The 23,374-nt window shown below is 41.5% G+C and overlaps 1 protein-coding gene across 1 annotated transcript; it reads left to right on the top strand.

The window, feature by feature from the left end:
- The first annotated feature begins 1,226 nt into the window (after nucleotides 1–1,226).
- rbms1b (RNA binding motif, single stranded interacting protein 1b) lies at nucleotides 1,227–23,065 on the top strand. The gene is made up of 13 exons (XM_071913703.2): nucleotides 1,227–1,518; nucleotides 6,259–6,431; nucleotides 11,095–11,153; nucleotides 12,561–12,652; nucleotides 15,874–16,031; nucleotides 17,391–17,470; nucleotides 18,139–18,254; nucleotides 18,590–18,639; nucleotides 18,743–18,830; nucleotides 19,152–19,202; nucleotides 19,962–20,072; nucleotides 20,235–20,315; nucleotides 20,429–23,065. The coding sequence occupies exons 1-13, from the start codon at nucleotides 1,468–1,470 to the stop codon at nucleotides 20,498–20,500; spliced, it is 1,182 nt and encodes a 393-aa protein (XP_071769804.1). The 5' UTR covers nucleotides 1,227–1,467; the 3' UTR covers nucleotides 20,501–23,065.
- Nucleotides 23,066–23,374: the final 309 nt, after the last annotated feature.

Here is a 23,374-nt window from a genome sequence, read left to right as displayed (position 1 = left end):
AGAGAGGTTAAAGTATTGGTGCTTGTACCTTGCTGAAGGTCGCCATTAATTCACATTCTCTACCACCAGTGTTGGTTTTCCAATCAGCAGGTGACAGTGGTGGGTGGATTGCTTTTGATTTATAGCCCAGCTTGTCCCCCTTACATTCTCTCTGCTGGTGTTACCTGCTTCACTAAAGCCCCCACAATCACTCACACCAAGACAGCAGGTCCTTCACTGTTATTGTGCACAAGCCATCATGGAAGTCATCTCTTCCAACAAAAATTTTAGTCTACTGTGAAACCTAATCCTTAATCCTATTGTAAACAAGAGGTTAGCCCCATCACTTAAACCCAAACATGGTTTTAGAGACTTTTGTTTTTTTCTGTCATTGTAAATTGATTGACATGGTTCTTGATACAAGAGCTAACAGTAGATGATAATAAGAAGAATTCTTAAATTTAGGATAGACCCATGTTCAAGTTGTTTGCATTGTGAAGGGTAAAACTATACTTTTAATATAGGCTATGTAGGCTTATGTGCATATGATCCAAATATGTTTGGTTACATTCTGGATTGTGAGTTTTACTTTAATATTTCATGTGTCATTTTAAAAGTGTGTGTGATGGAAGCGTTTACACGGACAACCTCTAAACTAATGGAATTAGTAGCCTATCTGATTTTTGGTTGAACCAACATCTATTCAGGCTTATTATCTATACAAACCACGGCAGTTAATCATGATGCTTGGGTTAGCGTAGGTTAGTGTACAATGTTTGATGCCTCACTTGTGTAGTAAACAGGGCATCCATGTGTGATTATATGATTATGTTGTGATCTAAATCGCTGTGTAGCCTACTACAGTTGTCATCAAACATTTGCTACAGGTGAAAGTTATCGAGGGGAAAATATAACCGAAACTGATCAAAATATCACAATGATGGCGAGCCGCACGGTGGAATGTTAGGTATGCATTCCCGACTACATGAACAGCAACAGAGGGTGAACCAATATCTTAATTTTGTTTGTTTCGATGACATAGTCAATGTTTCCATTTACAAGCGTTGACATATATTTAAAGTTTATTAAAGACTATTTTAATTTCACTTAAATAGAAGAAAGACACGAATTGTAATGTCTTTTGGGAACACTGTGAAACGGCCGCCCCTACACCGGATGGCAGAATGGTTTCTCCCGCCGTAGCAGGGTCTGTCCTGCGTAGGACTGACTGCAAATCAATGAAGCCAGTCAAACAAACGGGGTTGGGCAATCGAAGTTTGGACAATTTACGGAGATTGCTATTGCCGGATAGTCGACCACTACAAGGATATGTATATAATATGTATATAATATTATTCGCGTGTGCTTTAGTGGAATAAGGAGGAGATCTATGTGGTCAAAACTGATACTACTTAAATCACTCGTTGGATACATTTAGTTAGAAATTGGCAACTAGAAAAAAAACTACCTTCTCTATTCGGACTGAGGATGATTTTTGCTAATACTGGCAACCCACTGAGGACTCCCTATCGCAAGCAGGTAAATACGCGTTTATTTACAAAAGGCTAGCCTTCAGACATCACGTCCACAAAGCTGACTACATGGAAGTCGCAAAACAGGTCTGTTTGAAATAGCTCACTGCCTCTTTCCATAGCCTAATCGTGTTTATAGCCTAACTGTTACTCTCTACGAGCATATAAAGTTACTTCAGTTTACATCTACTATTTAAAAGGACAGTATTCTGTGTCCGTGTTTACCTCGTCTGACGTGAGGTGTAGATGCTTAAATATAATGATAATACTGCCGGTCGACTATGGTCCAGGTCAAATAGTGTTTGGGAGGTATAATACTGGCTGTGTGGATCTGAAGTTTTATGAGTTGGGTTTACTTTGTTGTTTAGTTTAATGCTGTGGTGATCACATGCGGATGGATATTAGTAAATAGTATATAGGCTACTTCGAATAGCGTTTCCTATTGTGGATTACATATCAAATACATAGGAGCTGGCTGGAAACACCACTCACAGAACAGCTAAACAGAAGTTTGTAAACAAATTTCACCAATTTATATTAGTCTTGCCTGGTTTGTAGATTTTGATTAGCTTGTATTTCATTGAACAACATGTAGCCTAAGTGTAATAGGCCTAAATAGGCTATGGAATAACTAAATAGCCAATAGAATAGACTTGAGAATGTCAGTTTCATAAAATATCAATTAACCCACCCTCTCAAAATAAATATATGATGATCTACTTATGAATCCTTGCTGTATTCTGATTCTCAGTAGGCCTGTATAGAAAATGTATGGATAGTGAAATATTGTTCATTCATGCATTCAGTTTGTCCCAGTTACATATAGATTTTTTTTTTAATTCCCCTCAGCATGGTAGATGTGAGTGAGCATATTGGAGGGCTCTGTACTATTCACAGTCATGCTCATGCTGTCATCCTAATAGTGCACACACACTTAGAGCCTGTGGCTAGAGCTCCATGGGCGAGGCCTGTTACTGGAAGCCCTGTGCATTTCCAGCTCGGATATGACGGGCTCTGCTGGTCTGGAGCTGGCTGATAAGATGCCGTCCTCTCCCTCATCACGGTCTCTCACGGTCCAGCATCTGAGTAGTCAGGCAGATGTATGAAAACAAATACGCTTTCAGTCCCACACAGAAAGGGAAGTTGCACTCTCACATGAAGCCCAGACTCTGAAAATGGAGGGCTCTGTTTGCGGGTATTCTCCTCAAAGATTGTCTTTGTCCACATATAGCTGGAGGTAGGAGCACACTTCCTGTTGCCTTCCAGTGGGATGGTTTCTCTCTCTGTCTCTCTCTGTTCGTGTATGTGTGTGTGTGTGTGTGTGTGTGTGTGTGTGTTGGTGCACATGCTTTAATCAGTTACTGGAATGCAGGCTATGCTTCACCTGTCTCATTATGGGGCAAACCTATTTACAGTTCCTTAATAATGCGTTTGATTGCGATGATCACAGTGATGACTGTCAAGAGTTTAGAGCTAACTTGCATTGTGACTATCTACAGCCCAACATTCTTCTAAATGTGTCACATTAAGGTGAATTGATTCAAGCAGGAAAGTTTACAGACACGTAGAAGTTGACCTTTCAAGCATTTGACTATACCTGACATATAGATATTTCAGAAATGAATTGTATTCCTTCTCATCTGGATTATTAAGGAGAAGTTTCCAAATCACACCAAACACCTCTTTCTCATTGTCTTTCACCACTGCCTCCCTGTCAGACTTGACAATATTTGATAGTCTCCTCCTTGCTACATTGAACTACATTGAATATTTTTTCAGTGATTCTCTATCAGTCTCTTCTCTAATAGTGAGCACATGTAATTTCTAGCTTTAAATGTGTATTTGACTGACTTATTCATCAGATAATGCTTGCATCTTTGTGTTTGACCAATTCATAAATGTTAATTATGGTTCTATGTTGTGTTACCTGACTATTCCACTACATAAGATCCTCCAGCCAACAACCTTTATATAGGTAGTGCTCTAGAATTTATAGACATTCATCTTATTTTGGCATTTATATTGCTCCTCACAGCCTAAAATTATGTTGCTGAATTGGTTGCATTTGCATATTCTGAGTGATTATGTGACAATTCATTGCAATAGGACTTAGATGTACCAAGTTCATAACCCTTAACATGGACATGAGCTTTTGTAACACTTTCATAATGCTTGAGTAGCAGCTTCATAACAGCTGGCTAATAGCTGGAATGTAGCTACATGGCACATTCTTGTATATTCAATTTTACTGAAAAACCTGCCTTTGGGTTATCCATGAATACATTATGAAGATATATCTTTGTTTTACCCACTTTTTGTTGTGTTTTTCTTCCTCTTCTCTGAACCTACAGCTCAAGTTTTTACAGCTTTTGTTGTAGACAATAATGTAATGAAGATATTGGTATGAGACAGAAATTATTGTTCTTCATAGATTCCACCAGAGATTTACGCCCGAAACCCAAACACTCAAGGAGTGCAGGATAAACATGGAATACTGGGGTGTTGAGTTTCAGCTCAACGTTATCTTCAGGGTCTGTTGCATTATTCAACATGTATTGTTATTCAAAATCCCCTTCAATGAAAAATCGCTTTATTCAGGTCCTTCAATGAAGAACCAATATTTTGAGATCCTGAGAAATAAGGTATGATTGCAGGCTTGTGCTGTTTTGCATCAGTTTGAATGAAAAGCCTATCAAGACGGAGAGCTAGAATTTTACACATTAAAGGAAAAGATCAAGACTTCAACACTGAACTAGTATAAACTCTGTACCTACTACTATTCCTTTGACACAAAAGTTTAATGGAGTCATTTGGAAATCACAGAGTATTTGACTTTTGGGGCCAAATTGAGAATCACATTCATAATAAGGTTATATAAGAAGTTTACAGAGTACTTAAAGAGGAATTCCTGTTTCTTTTTTATTTGATATTGAGTTGGTTGTTTGCCCTCAGAGTAGTCTAAGAACCAGGTGAAACCAATGCATGATTTTGTGTCCTGGTAATAGCATCAGCAAAATTTAGCCACTGCCATGCTGCTGGTAAATAAGGGTTAGTCATAAGGGCAACTGTGACATGTTTCACATTTTTAGCAGTTATCATCATTCAGTTTGTTGATTTGAGCAGATTTAAGGTGATTTTGCCAAGAATAATAAAACATTTCATGAATGTTCCAGTGACTGATTCATTTAGCAACAGCAGTAGCAACATTTTTGCTGTTTTATTTCATTGTTGGAGAGCCAGACCATACATTCCAGTTTCACCAGGTCCTTAGACAATTGTTGGACCAAAGAACCATCTATCACATGAAAAAGAGGAGTAATCCTTTACCGTTAATTGATGGAACAACGCAATTGATCAGCGTTTGCTTATATGTTCATATCATAACTAAAGTTAATGTTTGAGGGTAGTTGTTTTTCACGTATGCACTACACGCTGAAAACACATCATGAGTTTTGTATTTCAAATTCGTGATTGAGAACATGCCAAACAGAGCAATTAACTGGCGCAGGGTTGAGAGAGTGAGGACATCTGCCACAAGAACAGCAGGTCAAGTTGGTTTCGCGGTTGGGGCATGTGAGGCGGTCGGTCAGAGGAGAAGATCTCCTGCTTAGGCTTGGGTCCAGACTTGGGTTGCTCAATCCTGTCACCGCCTCATGCTTGGGATTCCATCAGCTTCCTCTCTTGTGATTCCACCGAGGGGGGAGGAGGGGAGGAGGGGAGGATAATCAGTGTCAGACACTAAAGAAGGGGAAGAGTCCTTGAAGGGGAAAGCTCTCTGCAGACCGGGGCAACTGCGTCCCTATAAACACGACGCACAACATTGCTCAATCGCCGGGGGGGGTTCTCAGATGGTCAGGACCACAACAGCTATTGTCAGAAATGCCCATGTGATTTCTTTACACTTTGAAAATGAACTGAAACTGAATACCATGTGAAAAACATCACGTCGACAATGTTTCGCTGTATATCATATATTGTTTCAGAGCAAGAAACACTAATTATCTGGGTGGTATACCCTTTTTTCTTGGCCACATCGGGCAAAGAGCCATACTGAAGCCATACTGACCCTGAATGAGAGTGTTTAGGTCAAGCATTGTGGCGCTATACTGGGGATATGATTGTTTATGTTGACCTGGGAATGGCTCCTTTCACACACTCAGGCTCTCGGTGTCACAGCGGTGTCAGAGCTACAGGCCCCTGTGGACCATGATTGTGCTGACTGCTAAGCTGTGAAGGAGATTGCTCTGCAGATATGTATCACTGCACCGTGAAACATTAATCCTTAGGCTGGACAGACACCCACTTGATACAAATGATGGAGTATCCAGACAGTTCTTTTTTTTGTTTTTTGTTTTCTTTTTGCATGTAGTGTGACTATGGATGATTTAGCTTGGCCACACAACGATTCATAGGCTAAAAACAGATGGTCTCTTCTCCGATGCACACTGATGTAGAGAAATTTCATGCATAAGGGTCAGTTGTCACATTCTGTTACATTTCGCTCAATAAATATTGCATTATATTTTGTCAGCAAATCAAAACCATACTGGAGCCAAACAGCAGTGCATGTGTATATATGAAGTCATACGCAGTAGGATCTTATCATGTTATGTCTGTTAGGATCTCAGAATTGCATCTGTTTTGTCCCTCCCTCTTTTTTTTGCTAATGCGGACACTTCTCAGCAAGCTGTTGTTTTGTCTTGACTTGGACTCGACCCAATATTGTGTGTCTCCCTCCCTCTTCCAGCCACCTGTTGCCCCATCGTCACACCCCATGGCTCCGCCTAGCCCCAGCACCAACAACAGCAGCAGCAGCAGCAGTAGCACTGCAGGCTGGGAACAGCTCAGCAAAACCAACCTCTACATCCGGGGTTTGCCCCCTGCCACCACAGACCATGACCTGGTCAAGCTCTGTCAGCCGTGAGTAGCGCTCTTCCTCTTATCATTATCAGCTATTGATCATCCATTGATCTTCGAAGGCCAGCTGGTTTCAGAGTCTAGTTTCAATACACAGTAGCTGTCATTTAGGGAGATGCTACAAAACAATGCTACGATACAAATAAGATATAAACACTAAGATGAAATATGCCTTTATACACGTCCCGCTACATGCTTGCTGCAGTGGAGGTTTGGACTTTTTTTTTTGTCTTTGAAGCCATCAGAAAGCCTAGGGAACAGCGTGATAAGCAGTTATTGAAAGAGACATTTCATGATTCAATTTCTCACTTCTGGTCTTCTGTAAGCCTATAGCAGTCAAGAAGAATTATCTACTGGCTGCCTCAGTGCTAATGTGGGATAGATACACAGGGGGGGGTTCCATGATTGCTACCACTGTAATACAGAAATCCTCGACATCTTTTGATCTGCTTATTGCTATCGTAAATTGGTCTCTCTTTCTAATACAGTGAGACTGAATGACAAATTGAGCCCCACAGGCCGGTCTTAACGTCCTCCAAGAATAGAGTTCAGAAGTAACCAGCTGTTAATGATAAGTGGAGTTTTTGCCTGCAGGGAGCATGGTCAGACAGCAAGGGGGGGGGTTGTATATTTGAGATTATGGCAAATGCAGCAACAATATAGCAGGCAGGGCCATTACATTTGAATATGAAATGAGAAATGACCTTGAAGACCATGCAGGGACGGAGCAGAGAGGATGAGGTAGCTGACAGTATGTGGGGCACAGCAACGGAGCGTCCATACATCACATGTGGGGATAAAGGAGAGACACTGACAACGCCGGTCTCGTCCACAGCCCTCTTTGTGCATTGAATGCTTTATATCGGCCGAGCAGAAAGACCACCCTGGTGACTCGGAGATCCCATTTACTTTGCTTTCTGAGTCTCAGACCCCCCACCCCCACCCCCACCCCCACCCCCCCCATTTTCACAATGCGATATTGACTTTGCAGCACATAGAACCATTCTCCCAAGCTTCCAGCACATTCTGTGACTGTTTAGAAATCTGTTGCATTTTGAATAGGGTCTCAGCAGTGACGTACACCTATATTTTATTGAAGATTTAGACAGATAAAGCATGGTGCTAAAAACAAATACAAATAAATAAAAGCTTCTAAAAGAGCTCTGGAAAATAGAAATATTTATTAAGTGTGTAAAATGTGATAATGACCTCAGCTAACTTTCTGTTTTACTTAAATGGGATGTTTTTTCTTCTTCATATTTCAGTTATGGATAGATTCTTGAAGCGTGGACGAGATGAGGAAAGAGATGGAAAATACATTTTTAACCTCCCTCAGATGCCAACGTAACATTAAATACAGCTCGCATTTACTTCCTTTAATGTACAGAAGTATTTTACAATATCAGACTACAACTGTTTCTGATCCCATTGCATTCTGATCATGTCCTACAGTTTTGATGGTACTGTCAGAGCAAAGCTGCTATAACCATAGGCCTATAAGATTTGGGATTAGAGTTCAGATGAAGGAAAGGTCATAAGTTCGTGCTCTTTTACCCAGTGTTGTATTTAGCCTAATCCCTGACTAATATATCTCCCTATGACTGCAGGGTACATCCTAGCTTGCATACCTCACTGTTGTCCTTATCTTCATTCCTTCCAGTAGATAACCTGCATGTGAGGTGACCACTATGGAGAAAATGTCCCACATCAGGGAGAGGGATTGACAAATGAGACAAATTCAATGTGTATAATATAGTTGGCGATTTGGAAAAAATATATCATGAAACAAATGCACAATTATTGACCCTGTATATATTTTTTTAAAGAATTTGTCATGTCCGCAGCATTGATGGACATTGGTTAGCTTAAGATCTGGTGGGCTGAGGACATATACCAATGTAAAAAAAAAACACCTGTACTTAATATTTTTAAGGTCTATTTGGCTTTGTAGGACAGAAGATGGTATACAGTACAACCATTCTTCAGAGACTCTTGGAATAAGAACTATTAGAAATAATACTAGATTTCAGAACACAAATTGTCAATTTTACAATGCCTCATTGAAATGACATTTACTACAAGTTCATGATTTGAAGCCAGGGCCTGGGCATCATCCCTGTGGTACACAATGTGACTGGCACGGGTTTTGACTGAGTGGGGCATCCTGGTGGTTCAGTTGATTAGGGAACATACCATGGAACTGTCATGTCCTGGCTGGGAATCTGGCCTGGGACAACAGGCTCTGTCTAAAAAGGCAAAAATTCCCTCAAAAGAATCTTAAAAAAGGTTTTGTCTTAGCATTCCATTTTTTGCTTCTAATCTCACAATGAAATTGCTCCCAAAATTTAAATGCATGTGACCACAACTAACCCAAAGATGCAGATATCTGAACCGACATACTCTTTTGCATCTTTTGTTAGCCGTTTCCTATAGCTCCGCCTAACTCGACTGAAAAGGAGATTTTTCTTTTGCACTATTAGTGAAACCTTGTTGTTGCCTTGCAACAGACAAACAGACAAACAGAATGACTTACCAGAGTGACTAACAGCGCTGTGGTCATAAATAGTGTCACCAGGAATCAATAAAATGCAGGGACTAGTATCTGGATCCCGCAGAGGAAGTGGGATGGGAGCGAGGCGGAGAGGAGACATGTTTTGCTCTGTGTGCTGCCTCTCTGTCAGAGACAACGTTCTAGGTGATTCAAGCTCCCGAGGTTCTGACGGCACCATGCAGCTCACTTGCAGAGCAACAGACTGTTATGGGAAGCTATTGAAATACCAGAGATCCTCACAGAGCTCCACTGAATAACTAATTTTGCTTAAAGAGGGACTAGACATAAACAATATGTTTTGAATGTAACCTTTTCATGGAAATTACAATTTTCACTCTATCCAGGCAGACATGTAATGGCCTTTTGCTACAGCCCTTTTCTGTCTTTGCATAACGTGGCAATAAGTGCAGTGTGAGATTTGAACTGCTAAGAGAATGACAATCCACTGGGAGTTCAGCTGTGTCCCTTCGCACAGATGAACCTCTCCGTGTCCTAGATTAGAGACGGGGTGTGGTAATCCCCTGCCTTTTTTAACCTCTTCGTTTCACCCTTCCCATCTCACATCCCTGGATCATGTGCTGCTCGGGCTCGGACGGTGGGGGTGGGGAGGTAGCGGTGTTGGGGCTGCCTGCTTGGCTGGAGCTGACAGCACGGTGATTCCTGTGATTGATTAATTTGGAGTCAATTAGTGGAAACCCTTCCTTCTGCAGGCTCTCAGTCCACTGGAGCACAGCGTAAGGTCACGCCAGCCTAGAGAAGCAAATACAGTGTGGGTTAGATCGTGAATGAACAGCAACACTCAAACACGCAGAGTGTGACGGAGAGAGAGAGAGAGGTTCAGGAGGAGACGGAGAGAGTGGACGCTGCAAGCCATTCCCTCTATTTCAGTGTAGCTTCACACTAGAGCTGAACAATTAATCCCCCCCAAAAAATGTAATTGCAATATGAACTTGTGCAATTTCCAAATCGCAGAGGCTGCAATTAATTGCTTAAGAGAGGGAGGCGTCCAAACTGGATTTCTAAACAAGGTGTTTTAGTGCTCCAGGTAATTCAAGTTCAATATTAGTAAAAACCTTTCATCATACTTAAACTCAATAAATCCTGCACACTGACATGTATTTTCTTTAAACAAAATCACTTTTCTTTCTAAAAGATTTATGACAAGAAATACTTGTGATGATATGAAATCGCAGTTTAAATCGCAATCGCAATATTCTGTCAAATAATCGCAATTTATTATCAATATCTTTCAGCCCTACTTCATACTGTTATTATTAATCCACAGTCTGTGATTAGTTGCAGAGGCACCATGTGACCGGCTCAGTAGTTAAAAATATGCCACGCATCAGATCTGTCAGGAGCTTGTGAGCTATACCTCAGTGTCAAGATGATGGCCTTCTTGTCATCCAGCGGCCTCCTGCACAAAGTGTCCTGCCATGTCAGAGCTCAGCCAATCCCCTCATTAATCATCTGTCTCCAGGGCTTATCTCTATACAGGGGGTTCGTTTGCTGTTATTGGGCTTGATTGTCTGTATCTACATGTGTAGTATTGGGTATTGTAAAGAGAAAGTTGCCAGGATATGTGGTTGTGGTTGTGTTTGTTGCATGCACCCTGTTCATTTGGGTTAAGAAGAAGAAGTGCAGCATGTTTGGGGGTCAGGGCAGGATTCGTTTGTCAGATCTGGCAGCGATGGTCTACCACAGAGCGGCAACAACACAGGATGTAACTGGGAAATGTCACTGTCGCTGTCAGGCTGTACATGTAGAAAGTGCTATACACATTCTCTTCAGTTTTAATACCACGCAGTGCAGCGCTGAATACTTTTGCGCTTGAACTGGTTGGAATATCAATATTTATTTTTTGCTCTCCCTGTTTGTATCTCTATGTTATATTTGATTCACAAGTTTTGTTTGGCTAAAGGGATAGGCCTGTCTAACTTTGCACTCGCTTGGTGGAGCTTTTCAACTCCACATGGAAACCACTTCCTGTTTCTCATACTTTTACAGTGATGTCATAAATTCGTGCACAAGCCTCCCTCTTTGTGTCTTTTATAACTGCCTCTGTCTGGTGCATAATCCAGCTAACAATACCTCGCCTTTCTGCTCCTCTCCTAGGTATGGCAAAATTGTATCAACAAAGGCCATCCTGGACAAGACTACAAACAAATGTAAAGGTGTGTACGGTTGTCTTGTCCTTTCCAGCATATCTCTCTGCTGGGTAACATTTCATTTTACTTTCTTTCTCTTCTCATTAAATATGCATACAAATCAAGAAGTAGTGGTCAATCAGGACCTCCAAGCTTTAAAAGAAGAATGAAGGATATTCTGCCACCACAACACCTCACTGTGAGCCAGAATATAACTTGTTCTTACCAAAAATCGGTAGACCTCCAGTTTGTTATATGCTACCTAAACCTCCTGATGTCATTATACTATATAGACTATGGAATATGCTGAAAAATGAATGATGTAGCTTGCGGCCGACCCCAGTTTCATGCAGCAGGTTTGACAACGCTGTGAAGGAAATCAGCTCTGCCTCGCTTAAGTCATTCAGCAGCTATGCAGTTGTCTCAGAAGGGCCGGGCAAGTCAGGAAACAGACTGACAGGCTGGTAAAAAGCTGCCACCCAGCTCATGTTATTTTAAGCCTCAGCCCTTGACTGTTGGTGTGTCACTGCTGTGGGTGGGTCCTGGGAGGAAGTGACAGGTCCTCGGCTCCTCCTCTCTCCGCTGAGTGACAGCATTGGCTCCGGTCCAGTCCTGGTAGACTGCCCACCTGACTAAAGCGGGACTTACTGATTCTATCTAGCGCTGATGGGATTAAGAGAATGCTTTGTCACTCTCCTCTGGATTATACAGATGCCAGTTAATCGAAGGCTCTCAGTGAAAGGGGACACCGTTAAAGACCTTGTAAAGCTCTAAGTGAATTTTAAATAGAACTCGGGGATGGCTTCGGGAATAATCTTGTGTGACCGTAAAGTTTTGCGAGATCCTCTGTTTGACTGAATGCAGTTTTACTTATCCCAGACTACTATTATTTCTGCTGTTATTTATGCATGTGGAACTCCTAGTGTGTGATTAATGTCAATAACAAGAGAAGGATAGCCATTTAAATTCTAGTGACCCATTTCTCAATTGATACTCTGTGAAAGAATACCAGCACATTCGCCATCAATGAGCTCAAAGAGGTTAAATATAGCAGCCACAGTAGAGGCCAGGGACTATCGGTCCACCCTGTTTGTACCCCCCGAGGACAAAGAGCTGACCTGAGCCATGAACGTCACCACTGCTATCTGCAGCCTCAGCACTTTCCTGCCTCCATTTACACACACACAAAAACACGCACCCATACACAGTTAGGTAGACTTACAACAACATACATGCATACAAATATGCATATACATATACATACATACACCCAAGCTTGATTATACAAGCACAACGTATATCCACAAATAAACAGGCAGACCACCACCAGGAGCCACAGAGAGGCACAGGTCGCCCCACACAACACGGTGACCCTGCCATTATTTGTGCTGGCTGTAGTATATTGTCCTAACTCTGCACTGTTTGGTCCCTCAGGATACGGCTTTGTGGACTTTGACAGCCCCGCTGCAGCTCAAAAAGCTGTCGCTGCCCTGAAGACCACTGGTGTCCAAGCTCAGATGGCAAAGGTGAGGATACATTTCAGTCTAATCCTGATATCACGCTCATACAACTCCCCCAGTTACACTGTTTCTCCTTCATCTGGCTGGTCAGGCAACTAAAACCTAATCCTCGTGGTATTAAATAGCAGGACAGGAATCGCCTCGACTGCAGTACGTATGTGCCCCTGCACTTGGTGTGTAGACCTCTCACTGACTCTGAGATCACTGAGTGAATCATGAAGGAAGCATGTGCTGAAGAAAATCTGAAATATGTGTGTGTGCGTGCGTGTTTATTTGCTTTGGAGCATATGTGTGATTCACTGTACAGGTATGTGTATGTATTTGCTTGTGTTTGTGTGTACGGTTCGTTATGTATGTGCGTGTCTCTCTGCAAGTGTGTGTGTGCATATACATCTGTGATGGTTCCCAATGGCATCCTGTCAGCTGAGAGCTCCCAGCCAGGCTTTGGAAGGCTTTGAGGAGTGAATGGCGCCAACAGGCAGACTGTGGGGTGCAGAGGCTGGTGTGGCTCTGTGCTGACAGCAGGGTGACGTGCTGGAGAAGGTATCCACCCTGGGGATGTGCTTCTAAGCCTCTCCGGGAGCAGAAACCAGTCTTTCTGTCCCCTCCAAAGCACCCTTAATACATCCAGGGCCTCCTAGTATTGGACTATTTTACTTTAGCCTTTCTAGACCTGGATCCAGCAAATGAGGCTTCATCCTCCAAACATGTTAAAAACAATGGGGGGGGATTCTCTCCCATAGCATGAATCACAGCTAAACACATCGGCCTTGTAGGTGTTGAACAGTTTCACTTAATCTGCAGTGCAGAAAGTCAAATAAATGTGCTCTTGTTCTAGGAATCTGTACTCTAAGACAAGATTTACAGTGCAGTGTGATCAGACAAGTTGGAGCTATAGTTTGTCACATTAATCCTGCTCAATGTAATTGAGATGACAGCTATTCAACCTTATAATACACTTTACAGATATGACGTAGACTTATAAACAGAGTTTTTGTCAAAAACGTCATACAGTAGACATTCAAATGAAGAGCTTTAAAATAGGACTGTAATAACATGAGGTGAGATAGTTTACACTCTGTGACAGCAGAAAAGGAAGTAAATAATTGTGTGTTGTCATGGTAACGGGAACCAGTAAAGTCAGGGAAATTAGTTCCCATACAGCGCTAAGCAAGAACACTTTGGCCTCAATTCCCTGTCTGGGGATCTGTGGAGCTTCTTGACATGCCTCTGTGCACCCATTTAACTTTTTTAATTAAAATAGAGCTGCTTTGAGGGGCATGCCTAAGTTTAATCTTTGTATTGTGTAAGGTAAATGCCATTATAAAGTTGGAGCCTTTCAGTCCAGCTTTATTCTCACTATTGCCGAGGCTTGTTTGGGCTTAATGGACTCTCCGACAAAGGTCCTTTTTCCTGAAAGTGTTTTTTCTCTGCCTTGGCACCATTGAATAGGCATTCCCTCATTATTATTTCAAAGGCAGGTGGGTGGGAAGTCGGCAGATAAGAGTTTCCTGTCTTTTCACCTTATGTTATTTCAATGAATGAGTGTCTCGTGATACTTGACTATGTCTTTTCCTTTCTCTGGATGCGTGCAAGGGACACACCACACTCACATTTGCACAAGAATTGTGTAATATAGGGAAAATCCTATAGAATTATTTAAATGAGAATGTTTTATCAAGCTGTGTGGCTTAATTTGTTAGAGAATGGAATTGTTTCATGTTATGATTTACATCCACTATGACAATCAGCATCCTTTAGCTATATGGCCAAAGGACGGCATCTTTACAGTAGATCACATCCTTTTTAGAGCACACCATGCCATATTCCCTCTCTCTGAGACTAGGCAAGCAGTAACTCCCCCTCCATCAGCCGCACCTCTCTTCCTCAGCTCTCCATCTGCAAGCACGCCTCAGTCACATGACAGTTAATGACTGACTGGTTGGCTGGTGACCCCATTCACAGCACAAACAGATGTCTTATCTCGCTGCCAAATTTCTGTCCCTGCATTTTTAAGAGCTGCTGCACACGCACTGGAAGGGATTTTTTCTCCTCCAAATTTCTCTCAGATGATGATGGAGTCAGTCTTAAAGCAGGAAGGCTATTCTGGGTGACTTATCAATAAAACATGTGGTCATTCACCCTACACTCAAACCTCTTTAAATAAATCACAACTAAGATTCCTTCTAGAATAGAAGCTATGTGACAATAGAAAACAAGGTTAGTATTCTTTTTCTATCAAGGAATGGAGGTTTTTATTATTCTATAACAACACACAAAAGAAATAGGCTTCCTGTTATTAACAATTTATCAGTTGCCTCTTTGCGGTGACATTTTAGTGGCAGTTAACAGGATGAATGCTTGGCCCTGTCATCTAAGAGGCAAACTATAAAGGGTAAAGTGGTAAAGCGGTCTTTTTGCCCTTGGATATAATTTGCGCGTGTATGTGAGCATGTGCATGCACGTGTGAAAAGCAGGGAGGAGTGTTAGCGATGGTCTCCCGCTCTCTTTAGAGTTATTAGAGCCGGCCAGAGCCGTGGTGCTGAAATACGTCCCTGCACCCCTCCCTCCATCCTCTCATCTATCCCTCCATCTCTGTCACCTCAGAACCAATCCCTCTGATTGAACACCTTCTCTGGGTGCTGCACTGCAGGCCAGGGGCTCGTTCCTTGTCCCCTAATAGTGAGATGTTGATTTTTCTGTCAGCGTATTACTTTAGTAATCCAATCCATCCCTGTAGCTGGCTCTGAATGCAGCAGGACGCTGATGAATATTAATGGTGAGCGGCCGCTCCCCAGGGACCCGTAGCCGTGTCTTATGTTTCTGCTGATGCTATTGAAATACAGGAAGAAATCAGCTGATGTGGGCCTCAAGCAGCCGTGGGCTGCATGCAAATCTGTATTCATCACTATTCATGGTGACCCTTTATTACCTAAAACCCCCAGCAGAGACAGACAGGAAGAAGCAGAGACAGGCAGAGGCGTCATATAGAGCTTTAACCCCGTCACTGATGTATTTAATGTGTAGCCACTGCTAGGGAGAAATTATTTGGAAGGAAACCGTTCTGAAATCCCCTGTCTCCGCCTTCCACTCTGCATGATACTGGAAACAACATGAATGTGATACTACAAAGGAATGTTGGTATGTTTCCAGGTGTGTTCAAAGCGTATCCTAAAGTGTCATTACCAACACCTCTGGCTTCCTCTCTGTCTTCTATCACCGTGCAGCAACAAGAGCAAGACCCAACAAACCTGTACATCTCCAACTTGCCTTTGTCTATGGACGAGCAGGAGCTGGAGAACATGTTGAAGCACTTCGGCCAAGTCATATCCACCCGCATCTTAAGGGACGCCAATGGAGCCAGCAGAGGAGTGGGCTTTGCCAGGTCAGATGCTTATGTAGTTTATTCACAATGACTCGTTAACCAGAAACCAATAATGCTAAGAGACAGGTTTTTAAAAGTGCTACATGTAGCATTTTAACATCAATAAATTGTTACTACATTAAATTTGAAACATTGGTGTAATTGCCATAAATAAATAAAATAAACTAAATAAATAATATAAAATAAAAGAGAACCCATCGCTGACAAAATTGGCAGCTTCCACTAGCTTCTACACAGCATTTTATATCATGTGCCATCGGGTCGGATGTTGTGGAAAATCTGCTGGGTTGCTGTGTGGCACAGAGGGAGATCGATTTACAGCACAAAACAGGAAGAGGGCGCTGTTCAAACGGAGGTAAAACTTTCAGAGTTTCTTGCAATGGCAGATGGTGGTACAGAGTGAAAGGAACTATGGAAAAATCCCTTCCAACCTGTTTATACTCTTCAGTAAAGAGAAAGAGAAAACAAACGCACACAGAGTAACACGGGGGAGGGGGAGGGGTGACAAGTAGCAATATCCCCTTTACGACAGGAAGCAACAGGGTTTATGGGAAATGTGGTGTTCATTTTGAGAATCACTGGCACTAACAATGCCACTGGCATGAGATAGAGGCTACCAATTCTCTAAACCATGGTCTGACAATGATATATATGCTACATGTAACACCTTTAAATATTTTAATAATTTATATTAATAATTAATTAAAGATTAAAATTACTGTTGGTCATTGTGGGTTTCACATCATAAAAAATCCCCTGTAGTTCAACATAAAGTTTTTCGCTTTAACACTCACTTTAAACATGCTTTGTTTCAGTTGTTCTAAAATCAATGCTTTGTTGTTGATGACAGGGGGAGCAGGAGGAGTTAATGTGTGGATAAATGGAAACTCTTTTGAAGAATAGTTTCATAATGACTGGCGTGGTTTAATTATAGTGGTAACGTGGGCCCCCTCCAGTCATGCTTGCATAACCAGACATTTGACTGAAAAACCTGAAAGGCCAGGCCCTTGATTCACAAAGCAGAAACGCTATCTGTGCATGCATCATAGGAATGTGTGTGTGTGTGTGTGTGTGTGTGTGTGTGTGTGTGTGTGTGTGTGTGTGTGTGTGTGAGTATAGCTCTGTGTGGCCCATGTGGTCAAGACCTTACATGTTGTTTCCACAACCACATTAACCTCAGCTACACTTTGGGCTTGCCGATGGGCTCAGATAAAAGTCCTGCATATTGATCCACCCATTCAAAAAGAAAGGATAATTTCTTGGAAAGCACCTTCTCTTCCTCTCACCCACAGCATGAAACACTTGCTACTGCATTTATCATTGATTTAATTATGCTCTGTATGTCTTTTATGACTCCAGGATGGAGTCAACTGAGAAATGCGATGCAGTCATTTCTCACTTCAATGGAAAGTTTATCAAGACACCTCCAGGTGTTCCAGGTAAGACACATGGACACTTATGAATTATTAGCAGATGCAGCAGTGTAGGAATGTTATTTTCTACAATGATGTTAAAATGATGTGGCTTAACCATAGCTTTATTTTGACTAAATTAGCAAATCAAGAAGTTGCGTAAGGACCACATCATGAGAGGAAATAACAGCATTTGGCTTGTAATGATTATAATGTGTACAATGTTAATGGGTGGAGTTGTATAGGCAGGATGAAGTGGCCAGCCAGCTGATCTCTGCTCCCAGCAGGAGTCTGTAAGTCTGCTGGTGAAGAGCTCCTATACACTCAGCGCTAAGTGGCAGAGCACAGAGAAAGAAAAAGAGAGAGAGAGCTGCCTTGTGTGGCCTCCACTCCCACTCTAAGCTTTTTAATTGGATTATTAGACTGAAATAGTCTCTGCTGGCCTTGCCTCCTTTAGGAAAGGGAGGGGATTACAGCTCCACAGCTGCCAAATTAGATGTCTGTGTTCCCAGGCTGGCTAGTAAATGCCCACTCCCAGGCTTCAGCCCAGCTCAGGGAGTGATTGACTGTACAGAAAGCACGACAGACAGCACCATGCATGGATAGTGTTTGTAAAAAAAAAAAAAAAGAAGAAGCTTCTCTCGTCTCATTCTCTCTCTCTCTCTGTCTCTCTCTCTCTCCCTCTCCCTCTCCAGCACCCCCTGAGCCCTTGCTGTGTAAGTTTGCTGACGGTGGGCAGAAAAAGAGGCAAAGCCAGAATAAATTTGTACAGAACGGTCGTGCTTGGGCGAGAGATGGCGACACTAGACTGGTAAGTGCTGCCCTCTGCCCCCCTCAGGGAGGATGTGACACGGGAGGGTGTCGGAGATATAAGCGAGCTGAAGGGAACAGATCTGCTACCAGTTAATCAAAAATAATGGTCTCCTATAGATGACAAAACATTGATGTGTTCAGTGTTCAATGTGTACTTAAACTGTAGTTTCACTGAAAGTTTTTGTGCTCTTCTCTCTGATTACTATGAGAGGTACAAATGGCTTTCCACGGGTGCTAATGAGAATCAGACCTGTATGATGATATGTGTTGCTGATGTGTTGGAGTTGCCTGCTTCAGTTTAGTTGACCAATCTGTTCCCCCCTCTGCCCCCAGGCTGGAATGACACTCACATATGACCCCAATGCAGCTGCTATGCAAAATGGGTAAGCTACAGAAGGAGATTAGATTGTATTGAGTGGTTAGTGTATTTTGTTTCACTTCATTTACTTGCATACTTCTTTAATACAGTTTATTCTATGTCCACAGATTTTTCCCATCTCCATACAGTATTGCCAACCGGATGATTGCTCAAACGTCCATGTCTCCCTATATCTCTCCAGTCTCAACATACCAGGTTTGAATCCTTCTCCCCCAGGATTTATATGTAGCTTTGATAATGTAACAAAGAATGCAATACTTTATAAACTACTGTGAACTGGTTTTTCACATCCACTCATCAGTTGTATGTATAGCACTGTATATATTTGTTAATCATGTGTCGTCGCCTGACAGAAACATGTCCATTGGGGTTTTTAGAGGTGTTGGTTAACTACCTGGCAAAGGGCACCGTGGCCTTTCATGCTTGTCGCCGTGCCAATCACAGTAGCGTGTGAGCTCTGGAAATAGCATATGTCCTGTGCCAGTGTGTTTACAGAGTGTGTGTGTGATGTTCCAGGTGCAGAACCCCTCCTGGGTGCCTCACCAGTCCTACATCATGCAGCACCCAGTAAGAGCAAACTCCTCTTCTCTTCTTCATCTTTTCATCATCATTGTCTCCTCTCTCTTTCATCCTTTGACTCTCTCCCCCATTTCTCTTTTCTTCTCCTCTTTCCGCAAAACTTTTCCCTCTGTGTTTATAACAGAATTGAGACATTGTTATGTAAACAGACAGGCACGATATAGAAGATTAGTAGTCATAAACATAAGGTGAGACCGATCATTGAGGATTTAGGGTGGTAAAGTGTTTGTAAAGAAACCTGTGGAGATGCTTCATAAAGCTCTGCATTTGATGACAGATGCTGAATATTTTCTAACAGATGGTTTTGAACTGAGAGAGAAATGTACTTTCCTGCTCTGTAAATGAGCCAACCTAGATTAGAAAATACTGGTAGGTGCCTCAGGCCGAATAGGCTGAGTTACGACAACTTGTAAAACTTCTGAGACTATTCACCCTCTGCTGTGGGCATAGGATGTAAAGTGTGAGATCACTCAGTTCCCCTCTTTGTCTGCAATCCAGTCTTAGGGCAAAACTCATGATGCATGATCTAGAAAGGGCAGTATCAGAGCATTATTCCATTTTCAGCCTATCCATCCCAGATATTCAGCATCACTCTGTTGTGGAATTCTATCATCTTTCTTCTCTCTGCCTCTCTCATATCGATCTCTGAGTAATGTTTTCGTTTTACAGCACAATACTCCTTCCATGTCTTTCGAGTCTCCACCCACTGCACACTACCTCTCACCCGCTCACACTTCTCTGTTCCAGGGAGCAGTGTTATCGCCCTCTATGGACCCGTCTATGTCGCTGCAGCCTACTTCCATGATGGCCCCCCTCACGCAGCAGATGAGTCACCTCTCCATGGGTAGCGCAGGAACGGTGAGAGACCGCTGCATGGGGTCAGAACATGAGTTCGCTCATGACACAAATGTGGGGAGTAATGTTGTAGGAAGGGCCTCGCAGTTTCTAGGTCATGGCTAGTAGAATATGTTGTGATCATAGAATGATTTTGGTTGTGTTTGTGTTTCCTTCATTGTTCAGTTTATGGCCGCGAACACAGCTATGCAAGGAGCCTATATCCCGCAGTACGCACACATGCAGACAACAACTGTTCCTGTGGAGGTTAGTGCAGTAATCTCACTGTAGCCTGATGTGTGTAAATGAATGAACAGCTCATTGTTGGCAAAATGGCAGTACCAGAGGATTAGGGTTATCTTACCCTCTTTCTCTTCCAGGAAAACAGTGCACAGTCACAAGTGGAGTCATCTGGTGATCATTCCCCATACACCTATCAACAAACCAAGTAGTACCGAGGTAACATTTGGACAACAGCTAAAACAATCATGGCTTCCTCAAATGCAATGGACGCTACGGATTTTTCACTGTTTTGCACAGGTTCTGCAATTATTTCCTTATGTTTATAAAAAGAATAAGTGAGACTATTTTTGGTATCAGTTCCAGAAGGTGCAAATAAATGATTGATTTCATCAAATGATGCTAATTATATCGAAAAAATACAAAAAAAAAAGGTTTTAAAAAAAGTTTTATTTTGATAATACAAAACGTTTATTTTTTACCAAGGATTGCCACAGGATACAAGAATCTAAAGGATCGTGTGACTAGTTGTTCAAAGTGCATGATAGTAAATATGTCTTTTGTTAATATTTTCATGATTTTCTTCTTATTTTGTGTTTTTTTTTCTGAAGATTTATCAGCCAGACATCTTGAAAATGATGTTTTGTGCTTGCTGTGTGAGTGTTGCTATGGTGAAGTGTTCAGTGTTTTTTCTTGTAAAGTGATTTCTCTTAGTGCTCTAGATTGATCTTGCTGTCTGATAAAATTTGCCTTAATAGTTTCCATACAATAGCTGTACAGACCACCACAGAGGCCGGCAATGAGCAAAAAATATTGAGAGCTATTGCCTTGTAAATCAGCTATATAGGGCTTTCCTTTATAATTAAATCTGCTGTGTTAGGTGTTTTTTGCTTTTCCCCTCCCAAAACTAATATAAGTAGAAATTTTAGACAAAAAAATGTTTTGAATGAAATGACTCTACATCTGATGATTTTAATAGGATGTAATTTTTATTTAATCAGAGGACCTTACATGTCTCTGGTTGTTGGAATGTGGTAGAAATTCTGCTGAAAGATCACCTTTTGAATCTTGCCTTTTTGATTACTTGGTGTTGTAGATTAGCTGAAAATGAACTTACTGGGGTGGGGGGAATGAGACAGGGGATAACTTGTTTTTGTTTGTTGGTCGTTTTCTGTCTTTTTGGGTGATGTTCACTGTCATTTTGACAGGGTGTGTCTTTTTCACTTTTATTTGAAATGCTAACAGGCAAACATGGACTTGTGATTGTGCAAAAACTAATCAAAGCCTTGTATTACAACTTAGGCAAAAGTTCAGTGAGTTGGGGGAAATTGAGAGGAATATATGGATTTTATTGCACCTCGCTCTTTGATAGGAAACAAACAAACTTGGCACTTTCAATTGTAGTTTACTTCACCAAAGACTGTGAGCTAGTACACTGAGGAAATAGCATCATTTGTCTCTTTAACCAGGATATAATTGACTCTGCAAGACTAGATTGCAGTTTGGAGAATGTGCCTTTTTTGTACATTTACATTCAGTTATCATAGGTATTAGTAAAGTATGGACACACACAAGCATGAAGGAAGGCTTGGATCCAACAAGTGCCACACATGGGTTTCATCACTACAGAAAAAGTGGAAAATGCAACAGAAAATTGTCAATTAAGTAGGAAAGAAGACAGTTCGAAACTATGAAATCACAATGATACAATAGCAATCTGGTCTGATATGGCGCAGCACAACAGATCATGTTTTTGCTAAAGTTTGATTATTCTTTGATCATAGCAGATGAAAGCAGGCTTTTTGATTACGGTGTCTTCCAAGAAGCCTGTGATTCGACCTGGTGGTCGGTCTGACCAGTTATCTACCTCAGAGTTTCCTTTCTCCTCTGTATTAGGCCGGGTTAGCAGGTCCTGCCCGCCCTTCCAGACCAAATGCCACGCTCAGGAGCTGGCCACATACAGCTGTTTCCTTTCAGGTTGTTTTTAATACTTTTTGATTTTCTTCAAACCTAATTTTTTTATGATGTATTATCGTAATCATTATGAGGGCAATTGTGCATAGAGCATGTTTTTACTCATGTTCAGACATTCAGTTTCATAGTTTCAAAAGAACTGCTGCTTTCATGGCAATAGATTCCAGAGGCTGATCGAAGTTCTTGAAGACCAATGATAACAAAGCGTTGTGGTATTCACTGGATCTGTGCTCCTAAAACAAACATCTGTGTTGCTTTGTCTCCAGTCCAGACAGACTTGCAGCAGCATTTCCTCTGTAGTTGGCTAGAGTGTGCTACAAAAGTAAAGGGCCGTTGTGACTATACTTGAGATTTCTCTGTAATGCCTGAGACTGAGAAGTAATACTGTTGAGTCTTGTGAGGTTTATGCTGCTAGTGGTGTCTGAACCAAGTGCCATACTATCTGGGTCAAGAGTTGGAAAGGTGCATCAAAGAAAAAAATGCTCATATAAGTAACCACCATGTTGAACAGTCATTAAGTTATATGAAAAAGTAATAATTTATGAAGAGTTTTGTACAGACAGCTTGAGGAAATAAAAGATTTTCATAGAGATATCTATATGAAAGTTAATTTCTTTTTTTATTTTGTTTTACATGTGCCACACATTTGCCAGTGGTAACTTGTATGTCCAGTTTAAGGAATCCTTCCTCTGTATTTTTGTTTCGTAGTGTTTGTTAAAGCCAAAGACTTTTTTTTTTCAGTAGATTGTTACTTAAGGTTTATTTCTGTTCATTTCTTTGACGTTTTTTGAATAAAAACTTCAAAAAAAAACTTCCAACGTCCTTCTGTTATGGGTCTAGTGTTTGTTGGTGAGCAGAGCTGATTTGCTTCAACATCACCTCTGAATAAAACAGTACACCTCTTCTTTCACTTTATGTTTTAATGCATTAAGTTTGATAAGCAGTCAAAGGTTATTGTTTAAACAGTTTAATTTATTGAAAACCTCAAATGGATCGTATAATTACGAATGTGAATATAGTGATCTAAGCACCATCTCTCAGTTTCAACATATCTTCGATAAAGGGTCCAGGCCTTATCATCTGCATTATGAACTAGTTTGCCTGAGACATCT

The sequence above is a fragment of the Centroberyx gerrardi genome, chromosome 10 (genome assembly GCF_048128805.1).
Source record: "Centroberyx gerrardi isolate f3 chromosome 10, fCenGer3.hap1.cur.20231027, whole genome shotgun sequence".
NCBI lineage: Eukaryota > Metazoa > Chordata > Actinopteri > Beryciformes > Berycidae > Centroberyx > Centroberyx gerrardi.
This window is presented reverse-complemented; position numbering and strand designations above follow the sequence as displayed.